We start from the raw sequence: 25,742 nt of genomic DNA on the forward strand, positions 1-25,742 counted from the left end.
AAAGATTTGAAGTATTGTACACTCACAGATACTCATACACACCATGGTTGTAATGACTGGTTATTTGAGTTACTCTTGCCTTCCAATCAGATCGAAGCTGACTGGTGATTCTCCTCTGATGTCTGACATCAGCAAGGCATTTGTACCCAGAGAACTGAATATTTTCTCATTTTCTGACCGTTCTCTATATATCTTAGAGATGGCTATATGGGGAAATCACGGTAGATCAGAGGTTTCTGAAATACCCCGTCCAGCCAATCTGGCAAAAAACAAAGTGTCACACGTCTGACATATTAAGCAGATTTTCTTGATCACGTCTGAATGCCTAAATGCATTCAATCTCTGTGATTTGATTAGTTGATTAGATATTTGCTTTATCAAGCAGTTGAATAGGTGTACCTAACAAAGTGGCGGGTGAGTGGAATGGACTGAAATGCTTACATAGTGGCCTTCTTGCCCTACTTAAAGCACTTTCTAGTACAAATTTCACCTAATCAATCACATTCATACAATGCTTTTATCTATACCTATGCACTTTGAACTAACATTCACACTCTGATGGATGCATAGGAGTTTTTCGGGTTTCAGTATTTAGCCCAAGAATGCTTTGACGCATCGACTGAAGCAGCCACCGACCTTGTGATTGGCGACCTGCTCTATCACCCATATTTTGATCAACTGCGTAAAATGTATTCAGTGGGTTTTCTCACCAGAAAAGAGCACAAGAAGATAAAGGAGACAAAGTATGTGTAAGCGAAGGTGCTGCCACATTCTTTTTTATCATTCCCTGATTCAGGATCACACTCCTTCCTATCCAGGCAAGCCAACATGATCTCTTGCCACGCTTCACCCGTAGCACTCCTATGAGAGACATTAAAAAAAGAGGCTTGATATGAATATAGAAGATTATTAATATAGAAGATATGATAACATATGCAATAGCACATCAGTGCTACTGTCCTTCTGCTTCTAAGGAGAAAAAGACTGAGCGTCAACAGGAGAAGAAGAGAGGAAGTAAAATCTTACCTGAACAGCAGCATTAGGGCCATGAAGAAGGTTCTGAAGTTATTGTGCTCATTGATTCCATCATCCTCAGTTAGTTTTAAGTTCCCAAACAGCTACACACAAACAGCAGTCAAACAAGGAAAAATCAAGAAGTTTAGGCAACGTCGTTACAACAGGAACTGCCTTGTTGCAGCGTTTTCAGCACATTAACACATCAACAATAGACATTCTGCAGCACTCGACTTTTAATTTGTACATCATTTTCGTCATTTAAGTTTTATTCCTACTAAATATTTCCATTTTTAAAAACATTTTCTTTATTTATATGTATTGCATTATGACTAAACCCTTAAAAGGAAACAAATAAACAAACAAAAAATACACAAGGTTTAATTTGGATGATCCCCCTTCGTTATCATCTGTTGCATCTGTGGACAGACTCCAAGGATAAGATAAGATAAGATAACCTTTATTAGTCCCACAGGTGGGAAATTTGTTCTGTCACAGCAGGAAGTGGACAGTGCAAAAGTTTTATAGCAAAAATTACAATACTGTACACAACTATACAGAATAGAATAAAATAAAATACTATATAGAGTAGAATAAATAGAATAAAATATACAATAGGATAAAAATAGAATACAAATGCTTTATACAACTGAGTAAAAATACAACTTTGTCAGATAAAGATTATTACACATTAGTGTTATTGCACATGTGTGGATGTGTGTGTTTGATCAGTTGGAGTCTTTGTTGTGGAGTCTGACAGCAGTGGGGAGGAAAGACCTGCGAAATCTCAACCGCAGCCACTGAAGGAGCTGCTCAGTGCTGTCAGAGTCTCCTGCATGGGGTGGGAGATGTTGTCCAACAGGGATGACAGCTTGGTAACCATTCTCCTGTCACTCGCCACCTCCACTGGGTCCAGAGGGCATCCTATAACACAGCTGGCCCTTCTGATCAGCCTGTTCAGTCTCTTCCTGTCCCCGGCAGAGATGCTGCCACCCCAGCAGACCACACCATAAAAGATAGCAGAGGCCACCACAGAGTCATAGAAGGTCTTCAGGAGTGGGCCCTCCACTCCAAACGACCTGCGTCTCCGCAGCAGGTACAGCCTGCTCTGCCCTTTCCTGTGGAGGGCGTCTGAATTACGAGTCCAGGCCAGTTTGTTGTTCAGATGAACACCAAGGTACCTGTAGCTGTCCACAGCTTCAATGTCCATACCTTGAATGTTTAGTGGTTGCAGTGGAGGATGTTTGTGCCTGCGGAAGTCTACCACCAGCTCCTTGGTTTTACTGGTGTTGATCTGGAGGTAGTTCAGCTGGCACCAGTCCACAAAGTCTTGGGTCAGACCTCTGTACTCCTTGTCGTCCGCATCAGTGATGAGGCCGACTATTGCAGAGTCATCAGAGAACTTCTGCAGGAAGCACTGGGTGGAGTTGTGGGAGACGTCTGCAGTGTAGATGGTGAAGAGGAACAGAGCCAGAACCGTTCCCTGTGGGGCCCCCGTACTGCAGAAGACCCTGTCTGACACACAGCCCTGAGTCCTCACATACTGTGGTCGGTCAGTGAGGTGGTCCAAAATCCAGGTAGTGAGGTTATGGTCCACTCCAGAGTTCTCCAGCTTGTCCTTCAGGACCGAGGGAAGAATAGTGTTGAAGGCACTGGAGAAATCAAAGAACATGATTCTCACAGTGCTTCCAGCGGTCTCCAGGTGAGCGAGGGAACGATGTAGGAGGTGGATGACGGCATCATCCGCTCCAATGCCAGGCTGGTAGGCAAACTGAAGTGGGTCCAGTGATGAGCTCACCAGGTGCCGAAGCTGAGCCAGGACCAGCTGCTCCTGCTTCATTTGGATTGGATCTCTTCAAGTTAGAAGTACAACAATATGCATGCTTGTTCAACATGCGAGATTTTTTTTTTTCAACAGGAAATTTTTGATTTCCCCCCTTGCAACTTTATCCTCTTTCTCAAAAGCAAATTTAAGTTGAGATGTGACGATTTTCGACCCAAAAAAGTAGATGCAAAAGTGACACTCCCACAGTGGCATCCAGAAACAGCAGCACCGCTGGAAGCAGACAACCTTACAGCAAACATTTTGATCACACCTTGCATTTTTAATATTGTACTGCAGTATTTATTTGCCAGCTTATTTTGCAGATTTTCCGTCTATATACAAAACCTATAATGAAACCCTTGTGATGACTTTTTGAAGCTTAAAGCAGCTCATTACCTCACCCTGCCTTTGACTTGAGATTAGTATGTATACTTTACAGTGCAATTTATACTATGATGTTTAAAAAACTTAAAGGAACACTTGGTCATCACAGTTAAACACAAAGTCAAACGTCAGCTATATGAATCTGTCTAGTTAGTTATGATGCAACAATATTTTTGGTGGTTCCATCCATTCATTTTATTCCACTCTAATTCAGAGTCTGATATCCCTGAAGTTTAACTGACTTGTGTCACACTGTGATGATGGAGTGTTCCCGTAGCGGTTCTGAGTATATGTATATGACATGTTTTATGAGACGCACTGTGACTGCACAAGAAGATCTTTAATTTAACCTCTTTTTATCTTACTTGCACTTCTATGATGTGTAATGTAAGTAAACCTTTGGATACAGGATATCCTTCTATCCTTTGCGAACAGATTCTGTGTTGTTCACACTGTTGCTGAAGCATTTAACTGTCCCAACCCATCAAATGTAAAAATCTCAGGACTCTGTAAGCAGTACTCACCTGCATGCCAATGATGGCATAGATGAAGAACAGCATGGCAATAAGCAGGCACACGTATGGCAAAGCCTAGCACAGCAGATAGGAAACACTTTTTAGTCCCATTAAGTGTATTGTGACATGTGCATACCTTTTGATTGTGTCATTTATTGACTGAATACCTTGAAGGACTGGACGAAGGTCCACAGCAAGATGCGAATGGTCTCTCCCTGTCTCAGCAGCTTTATAAGGCGAGCTGCTCTGAAGAGCCTCAGGAAGCTCAAACTGAAGGCATTATTCTAGAGCACAAAGGGAGAACACAGTGAGTTTCACCGAGTATGCCGCACCTGCACAGCATTCCTCTAACAAACAGAAAAACCAAAATCAACACTTGAAGAAAGAGAGGACAAAGAAAAAGAGAGAAGGGAAGTCAAAACCAACTAAATGAATGCAACTGCAAACATAACAGCTGTCAGTAAAAAGGCTGAAGGGGAAAAAAGACAGAAAGGAAAAAAGGAGGAAGGAAAAAAAAGAAGAAGAAGAGTCTTAAGAGTTTAAAGGTCATCATCCAATCTGATACAACAAAACAGTTTTTTTAAGAGAACAAAATGCACTGATCTCTGGGGAGGGTGGGGGCAAGCAGGCCACATCAGATGGAGCATAGTGCAATGTGCCTGTCAACCACAAACACACACACACACATAATGACAAACCCTAACAGAGCATGGCTTGAGTTTGCTCCCATCTAGAGGAAGCTAGGTTGCTCTCTGTTGTCTCTAGAGGAGAACAACCAATCAGTATTTGACAAACCTTAATTTAGAGTGACATTAAGATATAGATGCCTGTACGTCCTAAAGATTTTGGCATTTTTTGTTACCTTTTGAAAACAACTGATGAGTTAAATGTAAAATATGTGATTCTTACTGCTGGGATCTTTGCCAATGCCCTTGGGAATTTGTACTGAGCCTATTTCTGCTTTATTGGCATGTCACACAGAGATAATATTTCACACACAACAGCCAAACTCTGGTGAGGCTCTGGCATTTTGTCGTTCAAAGGCAAGACAAAAAGAGGAGGATGAGGAAGAAGTGGTATAGAGGAAGGCGTGGGAGAAGGACCAGAGAGCAGCCTCAGTTCAGGCAGCATACTTTAGGAGAAAGGAGCTGGTCGACATGCAGTCCAGAGAGGGCCACTGGTGCAGATTCTACTTTTAACTGTATTTGAAGATTTAATACTCTGATACATTCTTGTGAGGAACGCAGACGTCTCAAACTACAGAGTTCAAATGTAAAAAAGTTTGGCTTTGCCTTGTAAGCAATAAAACTATCCACCTCGTGTTCTTAATCAGTAACCCTGGCAAGAAATTTACCAAACTACTGGAACTTTTATGGATGAATCTATAGACTGTATATAAAAGATTACACCTGGTAATCTTGGCCCAGGTGTAATGACACGGTGGCCATGTGCTATGAGCTTGTTGCCTGTAAAATGGTTACTAGACTGATGGTCAGCTGCTGTTTTTGGAGCAACTTTGGTGCATCAAGATGGTAACAGAACGGCAATAGGATGGCGTCACTGTGCAATCATTTTTCACTATTTATTGGGGTCAAGTTAGCAAATACATGTAATCTATTTGTAATAATACAGAAATAATGCGTCTAGTGTGGTTTAGTGGGGTAATTCGTTTTTTTACAGGGCAGGATAGGTCTGAATAATGTTTTTTAGTAAATGAAATAATCATTTAAAAGCTGCATTTTATATTTTTGTATAATATTAAAATTAGTTTGATGATCTGAAACATTTAAGTGGGACCAATATGCAAAAACTAAGAAATCAAGAAGGGGGAAAATATGTTTTTACAGCACTGTATGTAGATATTAAGAAGAAAGAAAGAAAGTGTACTTTATTGATCCCCGTGGGGAAAATTCTCTCTGCATTTAACCCATTCACTCAGTGAAGCAGTGGGCAGGCATTGGGCGCCCGGGGAGCAGTGTGTAGGGATGGCTGTTCAGGGGAATCGAACCCCCGACCTTCCGATCATGGGGCCACCACTCTACCTAGTGAGCTATCCCTGCCCCAGTTTAACAAATCTGTGATTTTCATGGTGTATTATTAAAAATAGTCTGCATGAATTTGCTAACGTGACCTCATTTAATCATAAAATGATAGTTGACTGAGTCCATCTTGACTCTCATAACTTGCTTCGAAGACGGCAACTGACTGTGATTAGTGGTCGCAGACCTGGTCCAGATCTGTGAGAAGATCCCCCAGGACATCTTGTTATCAGGAGCAAGCCCCACCATTGTCAGGCATGGATACAAGCATGTGGGGGCCAAACAAACTACTGAGTACTATTTTGAGCTGCTGCAATAAAATTTTGGCAAAATTGACTAAAATAGACTAGCGTGCCTCATTATTTATTTTTATAGTGTCTTTTAATTCAACCCTATTTAGCCTGATAATTTTCATTTCCATATATTAATGTGGTATCCTTTTCTCCCCTAACACATTAGTCCTTATAAGTGTAGATATCCAGCATGCCCCCCCACCCCCTCACCCCACCCCCTCACCCCACCTAGATCTGATGTGTTTTTAAAGTGTTCCTTTAATTTTTTGGAGGACAAATGTCCATCGACCTCACAGATCAATGAAGTCCCAGGAGCCACCTGAACTATTTTACATTGAGTCCACGGATGAGTGAAGTACTGTGACCAGGAAGTTCAGAGAGTTTAAAAGTCCAACATCCAGAAAGCGCATGCACTGGGTTCAGGGTTAAGACTGGCCATGAGAGAGCAGGTGGCTGGGGAGCAACAAATGAATCGAAGGTGTGCACAGTCAATGAAGATGCAGGAGAAAGTTTTTGAGAGATAAATTACAAACCAACCGGATTCTACATATGCCAATATGTAGAAAGAGGAATGGGAGGATTTTTGTTTTCATTTGTAGTAAAATGTGAGTGGGTGAAAGATATTTTTTGGGGGAGGGGAGAAGGTAAGTGGGTGGGTTGGCGGGTGTTGGTTGTGTGTTTTATTTGGACATGGAACACACACCATCACCATCATCATCATCATCATCACAGGACCACCACCACATGTCATGGTGCAGCATGGATGGAGAACACGATGAAGGATTTCATAGTGCATTTTGATTGGATGGATTTTATCAGAGGAGGAGGGAGTGGGAGGGGCGTAGGGCGCCAACAAAGTAGAGAGGTTTAAAGAAAGCATGTGAAGAGATAGAAGAGGAAGACAGAATCAATATGGGCGTCATCACAAAAGCACTGAAACACTTCAAGACAACAGCAGTTCATTTGGGAAAGAGTAAGTTCAGCCTCTCTTCTTTTCCAGCTTCATTAACCAAAGTTTGTTTATTTGAAGTTAAAGGCAATTTGCTGCTCCATATTTTTTATTCTTTGACACTAGTGGAGTAGGTGTGCATGATTCACAACTTACACAAGCCCTCACTGACAGAGATAAGCTACAAGAACTCCCTCTTGAAGCCAACTATCTTCTAATTTCCTGCTCCTTGCAAACAGGTTTGTACAGCAGGTGAGCAAAGCCACGGCTGTGACTACAACATGGGTGCAAGATGAAACTATGACAAAGCAGAACCAGGACTCTTGAGCAGCTAGAATATGGGTTTGTGAGATTTGTGAAACATTGCACCCTGCTTTTATTTACATGTTACACAGGGTCCCAACTTTTTTGGTATTGGTGTTGTACAAAAGAAAGAAAAAAAGAAACAACAGCTTCCTTTTAAAACACTAAACGGAAGAATCCGGATATTTGCTTGTAGTGTTATTATTTGTCCAGATCCTAAAACTAGACAAAAATGAATCGACCTCTACATACATTAGTGTTTGGTCATTAACTTGAAAATGTCTGGGATGCTCTTGAGTTGACTGGTGTTTCGTGCCGTTCTGTTTAGCAGATATGTCAAATCTTTAACAACCAGACACAAAGCAAGCCAAGATGTTAACCCTCTCAGGCCCAAATTAAGTTTTTTGTTGCTAATGCACAACCAAGTCCTGCAGTGGTACTTCTGAGTAAAAAAAACTGATAAAATATGTAAGTGGGGTAATCTGTCATAGTCTACGGCCCGGTGTCCGAGGAGCTGATGGGATGCCCACGCCCACGGGTGTGGCTGTTAACTCCACACCTGCATCCCATCTCAGGCGATTATCAGGTGGACTATTTGATCCAGCCCAGCCAGCTGCTCCACGCCAGTCCGTTAGTCGTCTCACAGCGGTAACGTACACCCACGGGAAGGCGGTTGTGAAAACCCTCATTTACCTGAACAAACGCTAATCTTTTTCTTTGCGCTCAGGTAACAGCTCGGCATGTTTTTGAGCCACCTGCCTGTCCACCTGCCCGTCTGGAGTTTGGATCGCCTCCGGTACCGATCGCCTCTACTTTCCTGGTGCTCCCCCGCGGACCCTCACCCCTCCCTCCGGCTCCCACGGCCCCGCTTTGACTGTAAGACTCTTACTCTCCCCCACGTATGCTGCTATTTCCCCGCTCCCCAGTAACTCTCTTCCTCTTTCTGTTGCAGCTTCCCACAGTCCCGATTACGGCGTTCCTGCGTAACTCATTCCCCGGTTCCTTGGTTTTTCTAGTTTCTCGTGTGTTTTCCTTTGACCCTTCCGGGGCACCTTTAGTTGAAACAAAATTTATTTTTCGTACTCCTGTGCGTATTGTCTCTGCTTCTGGGTCCAGTTTGTGTACTGAACTTCGGTTCATGACATAATCAGGTTGTTAGGTCTTAACTGTTGCAAATCTGCAACGTCTGCCTGGAGAGGGTTAAAGAGAAAAATAATAATCTTATTGCCCTTTCTTTCTGTAAATATACAGCCAGCTCAGTTAACTTTAACTTTAAGCTGTTTTTGGCTATGTATGAAAAGTCACAACAAAAGTAAGTGTTAGCTATTATGAACACTCAAATTTACTTGCGGAGCCAGTAACCAGCAGTTCAACTGCTACCACCTGGCAGCATCCTGACAAAAAAATCAATCAGCTGTCTGAAACAATCAGTTCACTGTTTGAAGCAGCATAGGTGTCAATTAAGGCCTGTTCACATACAAATGTGGCCCCTCCAACACGGCCAGAGGGTGTTTTTAATCGTCTGCAAACACTGCTAGACGGCAGTACTTAGCACAGTTACTGCTAATCTAGTCAGTGTGAACGAGAGGAAGACTTAGTATAACAAAGCCTGATGCCAAATTCAAAACACACCAAGCAAAAACGATACAACAGCTGGACAGTGAAGAGAGGCTGAAACTTCTACTGAAGTACTGGTCTCATATCCACATTTACATTAACTCATATGTACATACTATTACACATACAAGTACCAACAAACTCACAGGTAACATGGAGAGACTGCTCACTGAAGACAGGTTCAAAATGAACTAGAAACAACAGCTGCACCGTGATACAATGTTCACCATCTACCGTAGCTTCCATAGTAGGAGGAGCGGCCAGTGACTGCCTTCTTTTCTTTAAGTCCCACTTTTGCAAATGTGCATCTACATAATGTGAGGACACTTTTTTGGGTGGCAACCTACTGATCCAGATTACTTTTAATAAATGATCCAAAAATCAGTCCGAAGCTATTATTTATCTATGATGGACTGATGACTTCAGAAGGCTAAGCAAGATTTATGGAAGGATTCCTCATAGTCTTGCTTAAGCCTTAATATTGAATATCTCTTGCATCTAAAATAATTTAATATCTCATGAATAAATTGCTTTAATACAGGCCATGACTTAATAATTCTGTCTGTTAGTGGTTTCAGTGAGGCCTTGGGTAGTGATTGCCTCATTTTAAGGACTTCACAGACGTCTCCAAAGGCCAGTCACCACATGTGCAAAAAAGCCTCTTTTATATTCGACAAATCATTCTTTATTGTTCATTTGGTCCAAACACCGTACAGCACTTACCCCAAACTCTGTCACTAATATGTCAGTGATGCTTCCAAGGACAGACACAAAATCAAAAATGTTCCAGGCATCTCTGAAGAAATTCTGTCAGGTAAGAAAGACAACAAAACGAGAGATGTTTAAAGATCTGCATCTTTCACAACCTAAAGCCAGAAGGAGGTAAGGAGCCCCGATCCAATAGTGCTGATGTTACAGTAGAGACGAAAAGGAGGCTGCTAGCATGACTACTGCTCCACACGGTGCACTCTGGGTTTCTCCAGAAAAACATGATCTAGATCTGTCTCCCAAAATAACCTGCTTTATTAATGAATAATAGGATGAAATATTGGTGCATATAGACTGGGTCAGCCTACATAAGGAAAGTGTGTTTTTGTGTGCAGGTCGTTTTCATTTAAAGTCTCACCAGAGGGCCGAATGCTATGATCTTGAGCACTGATTCCAAGAAAAAGAAGGTGGTAAACACAATGTTGAGGTTCTTCAGGACATTATTGTAGACCAGTGATGCACCTTCGAACTGCAGACACACACATAGACGGGAAAGCAATGAGAACAGCATTAGTGACACATGATGCGTTATACTTCGCTCAGAGGGCGACTTCTACCTTCATCATGAGGACGATGGTGTTGAGCGCGATTAGAGCCATGATGCTGTACTCGAAGGGCGGAGATACCACAAACTGCCACATACGATACTGGAAGCTCAGTTTGTTCTTTGGCATGTGGCGAGTCAGAGGCCTGGCATTGATGGCAAAATCTATACAAGCTCGCTGGATGAGGAGAAGAGAGGGGAGGCGTGTTACGGTTAATTTACTTTTGGCACAAGACATCTGAAAAAGCACAAAGCAACTTTAATCTCTCTCCACACCTCATTTTTTTCTAAGCTGTAGTCCTCCATCATCTTATCCCCCTGTTCCTGGAAGGTGATGATGATGAGAGCCACAAAGATGTTTACAAAGAAGAAGGGGAAGACAACGAAGTACACCACGTAAAAGATGGACATTTCCATCCTGTAACCTGGGCTCGGGCCCTGATTCTCATAGGTGGAGTCCACTGAGTGCTTCAACACCCTAAAAAAAGGGAGAGATGGAGGAAAAAGGCTAAATAAAAATGTACTGATACATATATTATCATCCCCGGTTTCACTCATTCAGTTCAGTTTTACATTTTATTTGCATACAGCAGCACCAAGAGGAACAATCGTTGCTTAAGAGAAAACAAACTTTTTGTGTGCTGAAGTAAAACCCTCGCTGTCACAAAGTGAAATTTGTATAGCAGTAACAAATTTGATCAAAAAATGAGTTTATTATTTGTGTGTGGGTTTCTGTGTGTGTTTGTAATCCACTCACTGTGGCCAACCCTCTCCAGTTGAGACGGTGAAGAGGGTGAGCAAGGCCCAAGCCACGTTGTCGTAGTGGAAATCGTACTTCTTCCACTCCCGCTTTTCAGCTTTAACTTCATCTTTCTCATATACCAAGTACTCGCCCCTGGTGAGATGGCACAACATGTTTTTTTAAATAATACAAACACATGAAAAACATCAGCCAATATGTAAAAATGTACGTTCACAAAAGCACCATAGCTATATGTATACTCATACTTAAAGGCATAGTTCTGCTTTGTTTATATTTGACATAATAATAAGTTGGTTGGTTGGCCCAGTGTTCATTAATGGCATTTTCCTATTGAAAAAAGAAGAATGTATTATGATGCCGAGCAAGCTCCTCTAGGTGGCAGTATAGCCATAAAACAATTTCAGTCTACAGACTGAAAAGACGTTCAGACTGTAACATTTATTTCTTGGTAAGCAAAGATCGACTCCACAGAGAACATCTGAACCCACCTGCAGTCGCGCTCAAACTCCTTGGATTCATCGGTGCAATGGAAGAAGCGACCTTTGAAGAGCTGAACGGCCACCACAGCAAAGATGAACATAAAGAGCATGTAGACAATCAGGATGTTCAACACATTCTTCAGAGAGTTGACCACGCAGTCGAAGACAGCCTGCAGGGCAGAGATGGAGACATTTACAAATGTAATGAAGCTGTCTGAAAATTCTTAGGAGATGGCAGAGACAACTTTTAGAAAAGATTTTTAAAATGTAATTAGATTTGTTTGTATTTATATAGCGCCAAATCAAAACAACAGTTTTGAAGTGGTTTTATATTGTAAGATAAAGATGATACAGTAATAGACAGAAAATTCCAACAATCAAATGAGCCCGTCTGAGCAAGTACTTGGACACAGTGGGAAGGAAAAAGTCCTTTTTAACAAGAACCAGGCTCAGGGGAGCCATGTGCCCCACGGTTAAGGGTGATTAACTATAGTTAATTAAAACCAGGAAGTCTGTAAATCATCACAGTGTTTTTGCACTTTGGGGTAACACATTTCAGGTTTACAACCTGTAAGATTATGATCCCCTGTCTCTTTTGGACACATTTTCAGCAATTTTGTCACAGTGGAGGAATTCAGTGATATAATATAATGTCCATCCATCCATTCCCTTATCCTTTTTCAGGGTCGCGGGGGCGCTGGAGCCTATCCCAGCTGTCATAGGGCGAGAGGCGGGGTACACCCTGGACAGGTTGCCAGTCTGTCACAGGGCCAACACACAGGGACAGACAACCATTCGCACTCACATTCATTCACACATTCACACCTAGTGACAATTTGGAAGCTGCATGTCTTTGGACGGTGGGAGGAAGCCGGAGTACCCGGAGGGAACCCACGCAAACACGGGGAGAACATGCAAACTCCACACAGAAAGCCCCCAGCCTGATGTTGGAATTGAACTCAGGACCTTCTTGCTGTGCGGCAACGGTGCTAACCACCGTGCCACCGTGCACGTGACATTACACCGTGAGTATAATGTCACCTGGGAAAATAAAAGTGATGGGCAAATGGCTCTACCTTTAACTTGGGGAGACGTTTGATGGTCTTAAGAGGTCGCAGCACCCTCAGCACACGAAGGGATTTGATTGTACTGATGTCTTTACTTTTGTTATTCCCCCTAGAGTTGATCCAAGGAATGACAAAAAAAACACAATGTTAGAAAAACATCTCAGCACGAAGTGGAGAACTGATGGGATGAAACAAAAAGTTCTTACCAAACCTTTTGAAATTATTCAACAATTATATTTTATAAAGGGATGAGGTGGGGTGAGGGACATTTCCATTAACTTTAATTTATCTTTTAAACATAACTTCTGTGTGGAAAACTAAAACACATATGATACGGCCTTGTATAAAAATCATACACACATAACATTTGTGCGGACAGTTGCTTCTTCTGCAGGAAAAGAGAAACTTTGAACTGCACGTCAAACATGAAACCGGTGGGAGAGAACGTGTTCGGTTGTCTGACCGTTTGGTTTCATGGACATTGAGAAGCATCACGACCTTTTGTTAAAATCTTCACTATCACACAACAAGACATTCACTCATTCGATACTGACAGGCATCTCCCGGCAGAGTGCCCAGCCAAACCTCTTTCTTTCTTTTTCAGTCATGCGCTGTTAGGTTCTCCAGGAGAAATGGATGTTTCGATTTGGCAGCATGAAACGTGAACTTTAAGTATTACATGGCTAGGATTATTTTTGATATAATCCTGAATTTGTTAAAGTTTAATGGACTGTCTCCGACACGTTTCACATAGCTTCGTTTTTGTTAAAATCAGCTGACATGTTTTGGATTTCTTGAAAGAGACGAGGGCAGTAGACAGAGGCTATGTGAGACACTTTGGACATGTGACGTTGCTAGCAGAACACAATATCACATGTCGTAACACAAGCAAACACCAGGAGTGTTAAATGAGCCATGAAAGTGACCAGAGGAAATTATCTTGGGCTGAAAGTCAAGCGTTTTCAGTCCTGTGTTTTTAAATGTTTGTTTTACGCCTGAAATCTATAGCTAAACATTTATTTGTGATTTGTGGACCCATATACCAATATCAGTGAGGAAAAAATTGAGGTGCCAAGGAACTAAATAGCTCAGTTGATCTTAACAGTAAGTGGATGGGCCACTTTGGGGTGACAAAAACCAGAGGCCGGAGGCACTGGAGGCTTGCCAAGCCAGTGCAGAAAAGAGGTCGTCCATCAAGAGGGAGCTCTTTAACTATGAACTCAGTTCCTGTGACAGAAAACATAAGACAATTCAATTCTTTGCTGATTGACTGAGTCGGAGCCTTGGCAGTTCTTCGTCTCTGCACAACAGGGTTTGTGTAGGTGCGTGTGTGTGAGAGAGCGGGACTAAATCGATAATCAATAGGAATTCCCCTTTGAAGTTGACTCCAGGCAGCTTAGAGTATTAGAGTAAAGCCAAGTAAGGCCAAAGGTGTTGGGAATTAACAATATCCCTGCACATACAGACACGCACAAGATCTCACACATGCACACTAGCATAATTGCAAAGGCAGCAGTCCTTTTAGTTTAATGACTGACATATGATTAAATGTTTTTGGTATTCTGCCAAGTAAAATGATGCATGACAGCTCGTTAAAAAGCGGAATAAAGTTAAATATAGTTAAACACCTGTGATCTGTGAAGGACTATAAAGTCTCTTCTTGAGGCCGACGACTCTCATGTAAAAATATCACAAAATACTTTGTCTTGCATTTCAATGTGGGATTGTCTATGACATTATCTATTGATAGAAAGTTGCCTAATTTAGCCCAAAGGCACATCTATAGTAATAGCCTGTATTTCACCTTCATCTGTGTAGCAACACAACTACACCAGTAGAGTCTTGCGAATATTCTACATTTTCTGGGTGACAAAACAAAAGATACCAGACTCAACACAATGGGTTTTCCTGATCAACAGATGTGTATGAGCCACAGCATGCACTCAGAAGCTTGGCAGTGGTGTTTGTAAGGTATAGTTTTCCCGTGGGAGTTGCAAATTTTGCAAAACCACATAAAAAAAAGCATCTGGTATTCTTTTTAGAAACTGGCAGAACAAAATGAAGACAACACTGAAGAGCCAAGAACTCGAGTTTTACTGATTTTCAGATACTGATACCGATATTTGGTGTGTTCAAAAGCCAATATATTGGCCGATATTCAGGCACATGAAGCACAAACAGATTTTCCTAACATTTTTTATGTATAGTTATTTATTAGTCACAACTATTAATGTGACAACTTGTTGTGGATTTCTTGTTTACGCTCTACACGACTCTGCCTTGATCAGGTGAAAAAAAAAGCCAATGTGACATTTAATCTGAAGGCCATCAGGAGGCAAAAGACTTCTAGTCCTACAGAAGGACTGCTGATCGCTCTACAGGCTTTCCTGCTGATGGCAAAAACACTCATCTTGAGGCTTCAAAACAATGGCCGGTGTAATGGTAGCTACATGCATCTTTTATAGACTTAATTTACTGGTTAGGCTCTGCAGTTCCTTAACCCACCACTTGGGGCTGGCTCCTAAAGTGAGTTCCCTGCTAAAATGTGTAACTGTTGAGCTGAGTATTTATGGTTGCACCCTGTTACAAAAAAAATCGTTTTGGGTGAAATACCAGCAGGTATCAGTGTTTCTAGGACACCCACTTGTTTCACTAGTATAGAAAGTTAAGTTTTATATATTGTTTTTATATTTTTCCACAGTTAAAAAAGGCTATTTTCTGTGAATTAACAAAAAGCTTTCTGATTTATAATTACAGGACAGTCTGGCCAATGAGCCACCAGAGGTTTTTATGTGATTTTGCACATTTATTTCTTACAATTTAAGCCCAAAGAATCATGCACTTAGTTTTTTATATTAAGATATCTTAGAGATTCAACTTATTTACACTAACAGGAAGAGTTTCATCAGTCCGGTCTACTTGAGATGAAAGCGGTCACTTTGATACTATTGTTCTGATAATTTTAAGTTGTGTGTTCATTAAACAAGGTATTAGAGCTTTTTTCAGTTAAAAAGTGAGCTACAAATCAAAGCCTTTGAGTCAAATCTACCGAGGTGTTTAGATGGTTTCCTGTGGTTTGTGGACACAGCGGTGGAAACGAGAACAAGTGGAAATGATACGGCGAGAATGAGTATGGATGACAAGAACAGTAAAGAAAGAAAGAGAGAGAAGCCAATTTGACCCGGTGGTGGAGAAAAGAAGACAGCAGGATAGAGCAGGGCAGAGGAAGGACTTTACCCGCTGACGCTCCTGTTGAGTTTCCCCGAAGATGGAGACAGCAAGAGTCAGGGACAGCGACAGAAAGAAAGACCGAGAAAGAAGACGAGAAAGAAAGGAAGAGGGGGAGGGAAGGGAAAAAAGACATAGAAAGACACAAGCACACGCGCGCACACAGATACACACACATACACAAAGAGGCCAACAAAGACAGACACAAGAGAGAGGGGGTTTGGTAGAAACAGGAAAAAATACATTCACATGAGAGACAGACAAAAAAGGACAGCAAGATGGGCATACCTGCATACCCGATTACAAATACACACCCTCCACCCATCAACACACACGCGCATGCACACAGATTATTCCTTTCCATAAAAAACACTGAGTGGGATACCGAAATACCTGTCAGCTAGAATATCACTCAAAAGTTTAGTGTAACTTATCAGAAATACACTATACTTAATGACTAAAGGAATCACTAATCATATATTACTTATGATTCTTAATGGAATATGTACATAGGTACACAGAAGCCCATTTTCAGTAACCACCACTCTGTTTTTCCAGCAACACATCGCATTACCTAATGCAAATTCCATCCATCTATTTTCTTATCCACGTGTCCAACCCTAATGTAAGCTTGTTATATTAAAATGATTATTGATCTGAATATTTATTGAGCCAAAAACCACTTTACATTTGGCTCGTTGGGGCTCTGTAGCATTAGGCAATGCTGGCTTAATTACAGTCTTAAATTTTCACCTTGAAAAAAAAAAAACAATTTCTAGTTTAAAAAAAGATTTAAAAAGAAAGTTTGCAACAGGGTGTACGACTCCTTTGAGAAAAACTGGTGGTGATCTGTGAAGGACGCACTACAGGCTGTCACATGATACCGTTCATTCCTTTGAAAAAATAATACTTTCATATTTTTAATTTTTTGTCATTTTGAGACAATAATCAAACACATATTCTCCAAACCAACTGGTAAGTGTTCTTTTTATTTTAATTTTAAATCAGCAACAGTTTTCAGTGCTGACCCAACTGGAAAATGATTTCTAATCATCGGTCCTTTGAAAGGATTGTACTGATATTTATACTTAAGCTGCTTTACTTGATTTAGCTTAATATTTTCTGTTTAACTGAGCTCCTTTTCTGAGCTTCCTGAGCTACGTTTTTTTGAACACACTGGAACAGTGCTGGAATGAGTCTTTTAAAATGGGCTGTATCGCTTTATGTAGATATTCCCTTAAAAATTATAAACGACTCATGGTAACACACATGAACAACCTCACATTTTATACTTAACTGTTTATCAAGTGGTCTTAAGAAATAACTTTCCAGGCTTTCTGCAGATTTCATAAAGTTTTTATTTAACATCGGCTCCTTTTTTAATACTCAATTTTAAGTCCAGTCCTTGTACCTGACCTTTCTCAGAGGAACGTTTTGGGGTTTGTGTTGTTTCTTTGTAAAACCACTTAACACTGACTATGAGTTATTCACAGATAAAAACAGCACCTAACTCAAGGAATAAACCAGTGTTGTGGCTACACAATTTTAAAATCATTTGTTCACATTTCTGTAGCTGAAGCTACTAAAAAAGCCAAAGATAACACAGTTTGACATGGAAACAGGGAGAAAAGGCTGAGGTGTGCTAAATTACACAAGAACTGGACTGAAAATCAGCGGCGACACGCCTTATGGAGTCATGAATCTGAATCAGACATCGACTTCATTGAAGCAGTCTGGGATCATAGTAATATATTATGCTAATATAATATAAGCACATAATATAATGCTTTTATATTTTTTAGAACATTTTGGCTCAAACCAATCGAATGCAATAAAAACGGGGGCTGTGTAATTTATTAAATAGCACTACAACTCTTTAGAGTAGATTCTGTAACATGACATATAATGTAAAAGATTTACACTTTAAAATAAAATATAATAATATCGTTTTGTTGAGCCTCTTCGTGCCTCCTTACGTTGCAGCAATGTACCTTTTATTCCATCAGCGCTGCTTTACTCTCAGGTACCTCATTGAGCTCTGCAGTTATAATAAGAGCACTTCTGTGAATCAGGCCCCCTGCTGAGACTCTAGACGTGCAAATCTTCCCTCCCTCCTGGCTGTCTTTTGCCATCTCTATGAAGAATTACCTTCACGGCTGGAGGAGGAAACTCAACTGCTGCATCCATTTACACCAATTCTTATCTTATCACACCATAATGATCAATTAGACCAGGCCTACAGCACAAATTGCCCTCATTAGATCTGCAATCAAATCTAGCGGGATTTTATCAAAGCTTGCTTTGCATGCACATCTACACAGGAGAAGAGAAAGGCGTTAAATCTTTCCAAGTGGCCGGTTCCAGGTTTTCTTGACACGTTAGAGGCATAGATATATACACAGGACATCCATCACGAGCGGACACTCAAGAAACCAGGATTTGTGTGTACTGTCCCATACACACACACCGTCAACGGGAGAGGAAAGACACTTTCACAGTGTACTGTGAGTGCATGCAAATTTCACTAATGACACTGTATCATTCAGCATTTATTTTGGAGAATGAAAGGTGCCAAAAGCGTGGTTGTTGTGTTCAAAACCCATAAAAATACGAAGCCATTGTACTGCGACCATGCTAAAAAACCCCTCTGTACAATGGTTCTGTGATGTACCTGCTTTTAAAGAATGTCATGCGTCAAAGTGGAATTACACAGGTGGGAGTGAAGCCTTCGCCCCCTTAAGTACAAATGTCTGGTAGCTCAGCCCTGAAGCGGATGGTAGGATTGGGGAGGCAAAGGAGAAAACTACAAAGAGGGCGGAGAGAGGAGGCGAAGGTGTGAGGGGCAATGGTGCGAGAGCATCCTAACGAGAAACGGGAAGGGTGATTCAAGAAGTAAATAAGGGGGGAGGAGAGGGGAGGAACACCAGTGCAGGGGGGCAGGAGGCATCTTCTTTTCAGTGGCGAGTCATGCTGGGGAGGGTGCAGCAGTGGACTGATTTTTAACTTGCCATTACAAATTTATGATCCATCTGAAACAATTGTTTGTGTTTCTTTCTAACGTGGTGGGAAATTGTCACCTTTTACTATTTATATATTTTGCTATTTACACTTGTGTGTGTTTGACATTATCCTTGCCTAACCAAAATAATCTAAAACCCGGGTACTATAAGTGTGTGAATGTGTGTGTGAATGGGTGGATGACTGCATGTGTAAAGCGCTTTGGGGTCCTTAGGGACTAGTAAAGCGCTATACAAATACAGGCCATTTACCATTTACCATAGTTGGTGCTGGATTGGTGCTTTTAAAGGTAAAACCAATTAAGACCTTATAATCAATTAGGTATAAAAAAGTTAATATTTTTATTACTATTAATATTATTTTTTGTTAAAATCTTTAAAAATTAACTGGGTACACCTTTTGTTTTGAACAATATCTGTAATATACCATAGCTGCAGTGCTTCACCAACAGTGTGACAAGTTCAATTTGTACAGTATTGCCTTAAATTTGATACCCTATTTTCTCTATGCTGTATTTGCCTGCATCTGCAGCTTCCCTGGTCAGCTAACATCTACTCAAATACTGACCAGTGCATATGTGTTCATTCACCCTTCAGCTACACCATAACTAATACTATGTTGTCCTTTCTTTGTCCTCCTAAAGTAAGGGAAGGATACGGGACTTCAGGGAGCCTGGGATGTTTGTTAGCTATGGATCTTTTGTTGGTTTGTTGGGAATGTGGAAGCCAGGTCAATGCTTCTGGCTTCTTACAAACACACTTCTGGGCAGTTCTTTCCCACCTTATTCACTTCACCTATTAGCTCGTTACATTTTGTGGCTGATTGATATGTATGAATGATTGTACATAGTTGAGCTGAGCTGATTTTGTGATGATTTAGAAAAGAAGCAAGTAATTGTTCACATTGGGTGACAATTCCACTTTCTGGCCTTATATCATGAATATAATATTTGGTATACTCTGTGTCTTTGGACTCAGTACAAAGTGTCACAAGTTTTGGCATTAAGATCAAATGTGATTAAGTGTCAAGAATTAATCAAAGAATCGACGGACATGGTAACAGCTAGCATGAGATTTAATCTAACAATGCACTCGATCTGTGTAATCTGTGTAATCTGTATCGATAACTTAAATCCACAAAATAATAATTTGATAAAACAAAAAAGCTTTAGTACTCTTATCAAGTATAGCTCATGCCATCATTTTATGGTTGTCAGGATGCTGATTTAACACCAATCTCAGTTTAATACTTGATACTATTTTCGATACCTCTGCAGTAAAGAAATGAGTGAATTTTCTTTTCTCCTTAAGTTATTTTTTTTCTTCATATAACCTGTTTTAAAAAATGTTCTTCAAAAGAAAAAAATGGTTGGATTGCTGTTGTGATTCTCTGAAATAAAAAAATAACCAAAACAAGAAGCTTCACTTCATGTCACATTCCGATTTCTTACCCCTGAAGTTTTCATGCAGTGGTGCTGTCTCTAAAACACGCTTCATATTTAATCTGAACACTCCCTTACAGTAGCTATCTGCTCAGATACAGATGCCATATTTAGGAGATAATTCGTTGCTTAAAACATCATGAACATAGCTCTCAGTGATGCTGTCTACTGTCCATCACAGCAAGTGTTCATGTAGACACTAAGTAAGACATGCAATGGGCATCCAGAGAGCTGAGGAGAATGCATGTTTTTATTTTCTACGAAACACAAACACACAAATGATCCCTTCAGCTGTATCCATCGCAATAACGTCTAATAAATCATTCCATCCACTACACCCTGCCCCAGCATGCCTTGCTTATTACCCTCCCATGTACTTTCCTGGGTCGTGCAGAAAAAGGAGAGTTAAATACCTGTGCCTCCAGTTTCATTAACATGGTCAGAATGGTGGAGGAGTATGTGTGTACATTTGAGTGTGTGCTGGCAAAAGAGAAGTAAGGAGGGACGCTGAGGAGATGAGTCCTTCCTGGGACAAGTGTTCTTCCAAGTGGCGGATGTAGAGCCTGGGCAATTAAAGGGTTAAAGGTGTCTGGGGCGCCCTCACCCCCACGGAATGACCAATTTTGACCTCCGGACAGGGGCATGGGGAAGAATGACGAGGTGGAGGATGTTGGATACAATGGGTTTTGGAGAGTGGAAGCTTGAATGGTGCATTTGGTGGAATCTGAATAATCAGGAGCGGATAATAGGAGTTGTACTCAACAAAGATTGGAGGTCGTGGTTTGTGGGATTAACGGCAAGTTAGGGAGCAATGGGCAACACCTCTTCTTAACATACAGCATGAAAATTCAAAGCAAGAGTACTCTACAGCCGGCTGTGAACCATACGGCGAGCAAATTTGCACTATTTCAACAACGTTGAATAAATCTGCATTTAATCTGATGGTGTTTGTCTCTAAATTGAGTACCATCAGATTTTCTTACATTTCTTCCACTGTATCTTTGTGCCAAATGTATTTAAATATATAGCACATTCTAGTATTATTACTTAGTTCCTAATAATGTTCCTCTGTAGTCCACCCTTAGATATCTCAAAAACTGACACTCATGGCCGACAGAGGATGAATCGTACTAATTTTGATGATCTCCCAACTTTTCCTGTGGGAGTTCTCATGGCATACACCCAGGGGCTGTGGTTCAGTACGGAGAGGCCAACTAAGATCACAGAGAGCAGTACAGCACTCGCTTGCTAGGTTACTCTCTCTGCCATATGTTAGAAACAACAGAGGTGTAGGCGATGACACTGAGAAAACGGGTAGGTGAATATAGAGAGGAGGAGGTGCTGATATGAGAGAGGGAGTTGAAAGGTGTTTGACGAGAAGACATCAGCAGGGACATGGGCTGAAGAGGACCTGGGGGGAGTGTTGGTAAGCAGGGCTTGGGGGATGCAAGAAAAGGGAAGGAAGGACGAAAGAGATGACTCACGGCCTGGTTAGAAGGAAATCAGAGTGGCATGGATTGGCAAACAGGGAAAAAAGGGATCGGGAGCAAGGAAGATTTGGGAGGAGAAAATGTTGATAAGGAGCAGGTTGCACTTTATAGCTTATAGACAATTGTGTGGGAAATGATTTGGGAAACTGTTACAGTGGTTGAAATGAAGATGACAGTATCACAAAAAGCCTCTTTAAATAAAAGATGGTGATGATCTTTTAAGTGTGAAACATCAGGGATACATTTTTAGTTATGGATCGCTGTCAGTTGTCGAGATGAAGGTGGCGACTGAACATCGAGAAAGACCTGCTGATATGATGACACATGTGATGGCGACCGATACAGAAATAGAGATGAAAATGGAAAGGAGGCGACCTACAGAAAACAGAAAAGACTGGGAAAAAAGATGGAAAGAAGCAGAAACGGGAACAGAGCGAAGGGGATACTGGACGAGAGGGGACGATGAGCTCTGAAGCAGAGCAGACTGAGACAACAGGAGGGTGGAAGCCGGGCCTCGCCTAGTGTATTGGACGTACACGGCTGACTGACAAAGGTCTTTCTGTCAATGGTTAAATGTGTGTGTGGGTGTGGAAGGATAGTGGAGTAGATGAAGAGGAGGATGGGGAGGGGAACTTACGTGAAGGCGAAGGCCACCAGAGCACCACTAACCACTATAAAGTCCAGAATGTTCCACAAGTCACGGAAGTAGGATCCCTCGTGGAGAAACAAGCCCAGCACCACCATCTGGAAGACAAGGAGTGTGCTCAGCATGATGTATACTCATATACACACATACACAGGGACACTGACTTTACCCTCTAAAGCACGCTGGCCTTAACAGATACAGAAACACACACACAAACAGAGGACGCCTCATACAACTGCACAAAAAAGGGCTCAAAATAGAGTCACACACAGTCGCACTGTGATACTTTGTTACCTTGATCAACATTTCAAATGTGAAGACTGCTGTGAAAACGTAGTCAAAATTACGCAGCACCTGCGGAGGGACACAACACCATGAGATAAATTAACATATTAGAGGGAGCGGATGAATCAGAGTGAGAAAAGACAAACGGAGGAGAGATTAGCAAAGAAAAAAAGTACACACTAGAAAGACAGTAATCCTAGTTCTAAACCTGTTTTAGGTTTCCATTTTCAAACAGCTCAATCACAAAATCCACTTGCCGTGAGTGAGATTATCCATAATTTCTTCTCTTTTGTCATAATATTTCTTTTCGGTGTTAACCTATCCTCCACATTCTCTAAATCTTGCTTTAATGTAATAACAGAGAAAAAAAGCTACTAAATATCTGATCTCCATAAAGAGATGTGTTGATGCATGATCAGTCATCAAGGTAAGAAAATACGTCTTTATGGAAATCCCAAAAAGTTGATTCTGTTCATCGTGATGTAGCGTTTTCAGTGGGAGGTGACTTCTTCAGTCTCAGCTGACGGCAGGTTTTCCCAACCCTCCATTTACATAATGACTAAGACGAGCACCAGTGACGATGATCAAGAATCATCATGGTTAATGATCAAGAAATTGACCTCACATCTTATTTTTGTTGGTGGTGTTAGTTTCAGTCATTATGCAAACTAGGGGTGGGGGAAAAATCGATACTGTGTAGTATCGTGATATTTTGTTTGCTAATAATGTATCGATACAGGGACAGCAGAAATCGATATTTTGTTACAAAAAAGGTTTTTGTGCTCTGACTTCAGAGCATGTTGATCTTTTTTCTGAGCAAGAATCCTGACATTCCTTCACTGTCCAAATGTGTTTAACTTTTTTTGGCAGCAATAAACATGACAGTTTACTTATTTTAATTTAAGACATGTTTTATTTTAATTAAGTTTAAAACTTTTTTATTTAATGTAAAATTATATTTTGTTTTAATTTACTTTCAAATTCTTCAGTTGCTGAAGGGGCTGCATAGTTTTCATAAACTGCATAGTTCAGAATAGCTATAATTGTACCAGATGGTTGATTCAGTTAAGTTGGACTAGACTGTAATACAAACCGTTCAGTTTGTCAACAATAAAACTGAAATGAGAGAAAGACTGAGTGTGAGACTTTGATATTAGATAAAATGAATATTGATAAAATGTACCTTTATGTGCAGAATCTGAATATCGCAAAATATTTTAAAAAATTGCAGTAATATCGTATCGTGCGTTAAGTATTGTGATAATATCGTATCGTGGGATGTATGGTGATTCCCACCTCTAATGCAAACGTACTGTTTATAAGGTTGGGGAAACCTGGGTTGATGAACAGAATCCGCTTTTTGGGTTTTCCACAAAGAGATATTTGCATGTGATCTATAGCCAAGGGCCTACATTGGTAATACAAGCTTTCTGGTTTGCATTGCTACCGACCAATCCTGTTTGAGTAAGCTTTGGTTGGATGCAAGCACATCCATCGAGTCCAATGGAACAGGAAATCTTGTGTGCCGGATATGAACTGTCGGTTGCAAAACTGCTAAATATCTGCTTTGCAATCACTCGTCGTTATCACATGTGGGTGTTATCAATAGGTTTGTAAAAAGGGAATATTAATTAGGATGATGTGATACCTATGATTAATATGTATTATGAACAAAGCTGTAGCCAAATCCTTCTAGCCCTAGCACAAGCTATTTATATCACCACTGCTGACCTCTTCACTGACAGGATTTATTAACAACTAATAACTTTACTTTAGAACCATATACTATTCCCAGATCTTGCTAAAAGTTCTCAAAATCTTCATTTTTATATCTGTTGTAGACATCCCATCAAAAAAGAAGAACGATGCAGACAGAAAAACACAAACACATAGTCGTGTCTCACATCGTTTTGCGGTGACTTGGGGTTGACAGGGTCCTCTGCAGCAAGAGCGATGCTGCTCATAGCGATGACAGTAAGGATGGTGAACTCAAAATACTTCAGAGTCAGGATGTAGTGACAGCACTTCCGAAACCTGGCGCAGACACACAGACGCGTGTGCATGTTAAGAAATAAAAAAAACCCACAACACATTAAATATGAAATATGTCTTAGGCTGTAAAGAAAAACTTTCCTTTACAATAACTTTTCCATATTCTAGAAAACAGCATGGTACAAAGCTTGGAGCTTGTGTGTGTGTATAAACACAGACACACACACAGAGTATATACTCACGGGTTAGTGGTGGACAATATGAAGCAAGAGCTATAAGGAGGCATGGGTTTGGGGCCATCTTCATCTCCGCCCTCGCTCTCCTCCTCTTTCTTCTCCTCACTCTTCTTCTGGTCGGTGTTGGCGTTCTTGTTCACTAAGCAAATCCAGCAAAGAAAACAGGGAGAACTCAGAATCGACAGACACAAAGAGATAACGTTTGACACATAAAGACTGATATTGCACTGTTGTTAAGTTCAAGAGGAAAGCCAACAATTTTAATTTAGGTGTCACTGCAGTGATATTATACACAGTATTATAGTACAGTCAAAAACATGTTTAAAAAAAATTAAACTGATAAAAAAGTGGGGTGCAGTATTGTAGTGAACTTCTCATGAGTGACCACTGGAGGGCGCTCTTTATTGGTTGAACAGGCAGCAGCCTGGAAGCAATGGTGACTGTGAACGTTTGGTATAAGGTAAAAATAAAACTGCATCCATGCAGTTTAGTATTAATAAAAAAGGTGGAGGTCAGACACTCGTCTACTGCCATATCTAAGTGTATACAAATGCAGTTTATTGACCACATTGTCCACAAGCCTATGTCCTTTCAGTAAACGCAGGTAGCTGCTGCAGCAGAAATTATCAGGCATTATTGGAGCATAAGGAGTGCATATTATTATAGTAGAGTACCTGCCAGAAAGGTTTTTCATTACTGCGTTAGCTCTCGTTGCATTAGCTCTCGTTGCATTAGCTCTCGTTGCATTAGCTCTACATTTTATTGTTGAAAAATACTCTGAAATACCATGAAGGTATAATGGCATCAAAAATAAATAATATTTTAAGTATAATGTTTTTGCAATCT

General features: G+C 40.8%; 1 protein-coding gene across 12 annotated transcripts in view; it reads right to left on the reverse strand.

Annotated features, from left to right (window-relative positions):
- cacna1ab (calcium channel, voltage-dependent, P/Q type, alpha 1A subunit, b) overlaps nucleotides 1-25,742 on the reverse strand; it is a 159,281-nt gene that overhangs the window by 41,069 nt on the left and 92,470 nt on the right. For all 12 annotated transcript variants that reach the window (XR_014874764.1, XM_085164310.1, XM_085164308.1 and 9 more), the window contains exons 22-36: nucleotides 24,903-25,035; nucleotides 24,573-24,702; nucleotides 22,678-22,737; nucleotides 22,375-22,481; nucleotides 12,570-12,669; nucleotides 11,503-11,663; nucleotides 11,009-11,146; nucleotides 10,528-10,729; nucleotides 10,265-10,429; nucleotides 10,066-10,176; nucleotides 9,663-9,746; nucleotides 3,906-4,022; nucleotides 3,748-3,813; nucleotides 1,027-1,118; nucleotides 711-861 (exon numbers count right to left, since the gene is read on the reverse strand). Coding sequence is in view for 11 of the 12 variants with exons in the window: in XM_085164310.1 (XP_085020436.1) it covers nucleotides 711-861; nucleotides 1,027-1,118; nucleotides 3,748-3,813; nucleotides 3,906-4,022; nucleotides 9,663-9,746; nucleotides 10,066-10,176; nucleotides 10,265-10,429; nucleotides 10,528-10,729; nucleotides 11,009-11,146; nucleotides 11,503-11,663; nucleotides 12,570-12,669; nucleotides 22,375-22,481; nucleotides 22,678-22,737; nucleotides 24,573-24,702; nucleotides 24,903-25,035 (1,817 nt within the window). In the remaining variant the exon portion in view is untranslated. The remainder of the gene's footprint in view (nucleotides 1-710; nucleotides 862-1,026; nucleotides 1,119-3,747; nucleotides 3,814-3,905; nucleotides 4,023-9,662; nucleotides 9,747-10,065; nucleotides 10,177-10,264; nucleotides 10,430-10,527; nucleotides 10,730-11,008; nucleotides 11,147-11,502; nucleotides 11,664-12,569; nucleotides 12,670-22,374; nucleotides 22,482-22,677; nucleotides 22,738-24,572; nucleotides 24,703-24,902; nucleotides 25,036-25,742) is intronic.

The sequence above is a fragment of the Neolamprologus multifasciatus genome, chromosome 6 (genome assembly GCF_963576455.1).
Source record: "Neolamprologus multifasciatus chromosome 6, fNeoMul1.2, whole genome shotgun sequence".
In the NCBI taxonomy this organism is placed as follows: Eukaryota; Metazoa; Chordata; class Actinopteri; order Cichliformes; family Cichlidae; genus Neolamprologus; species Neolamprologus multifasciatus.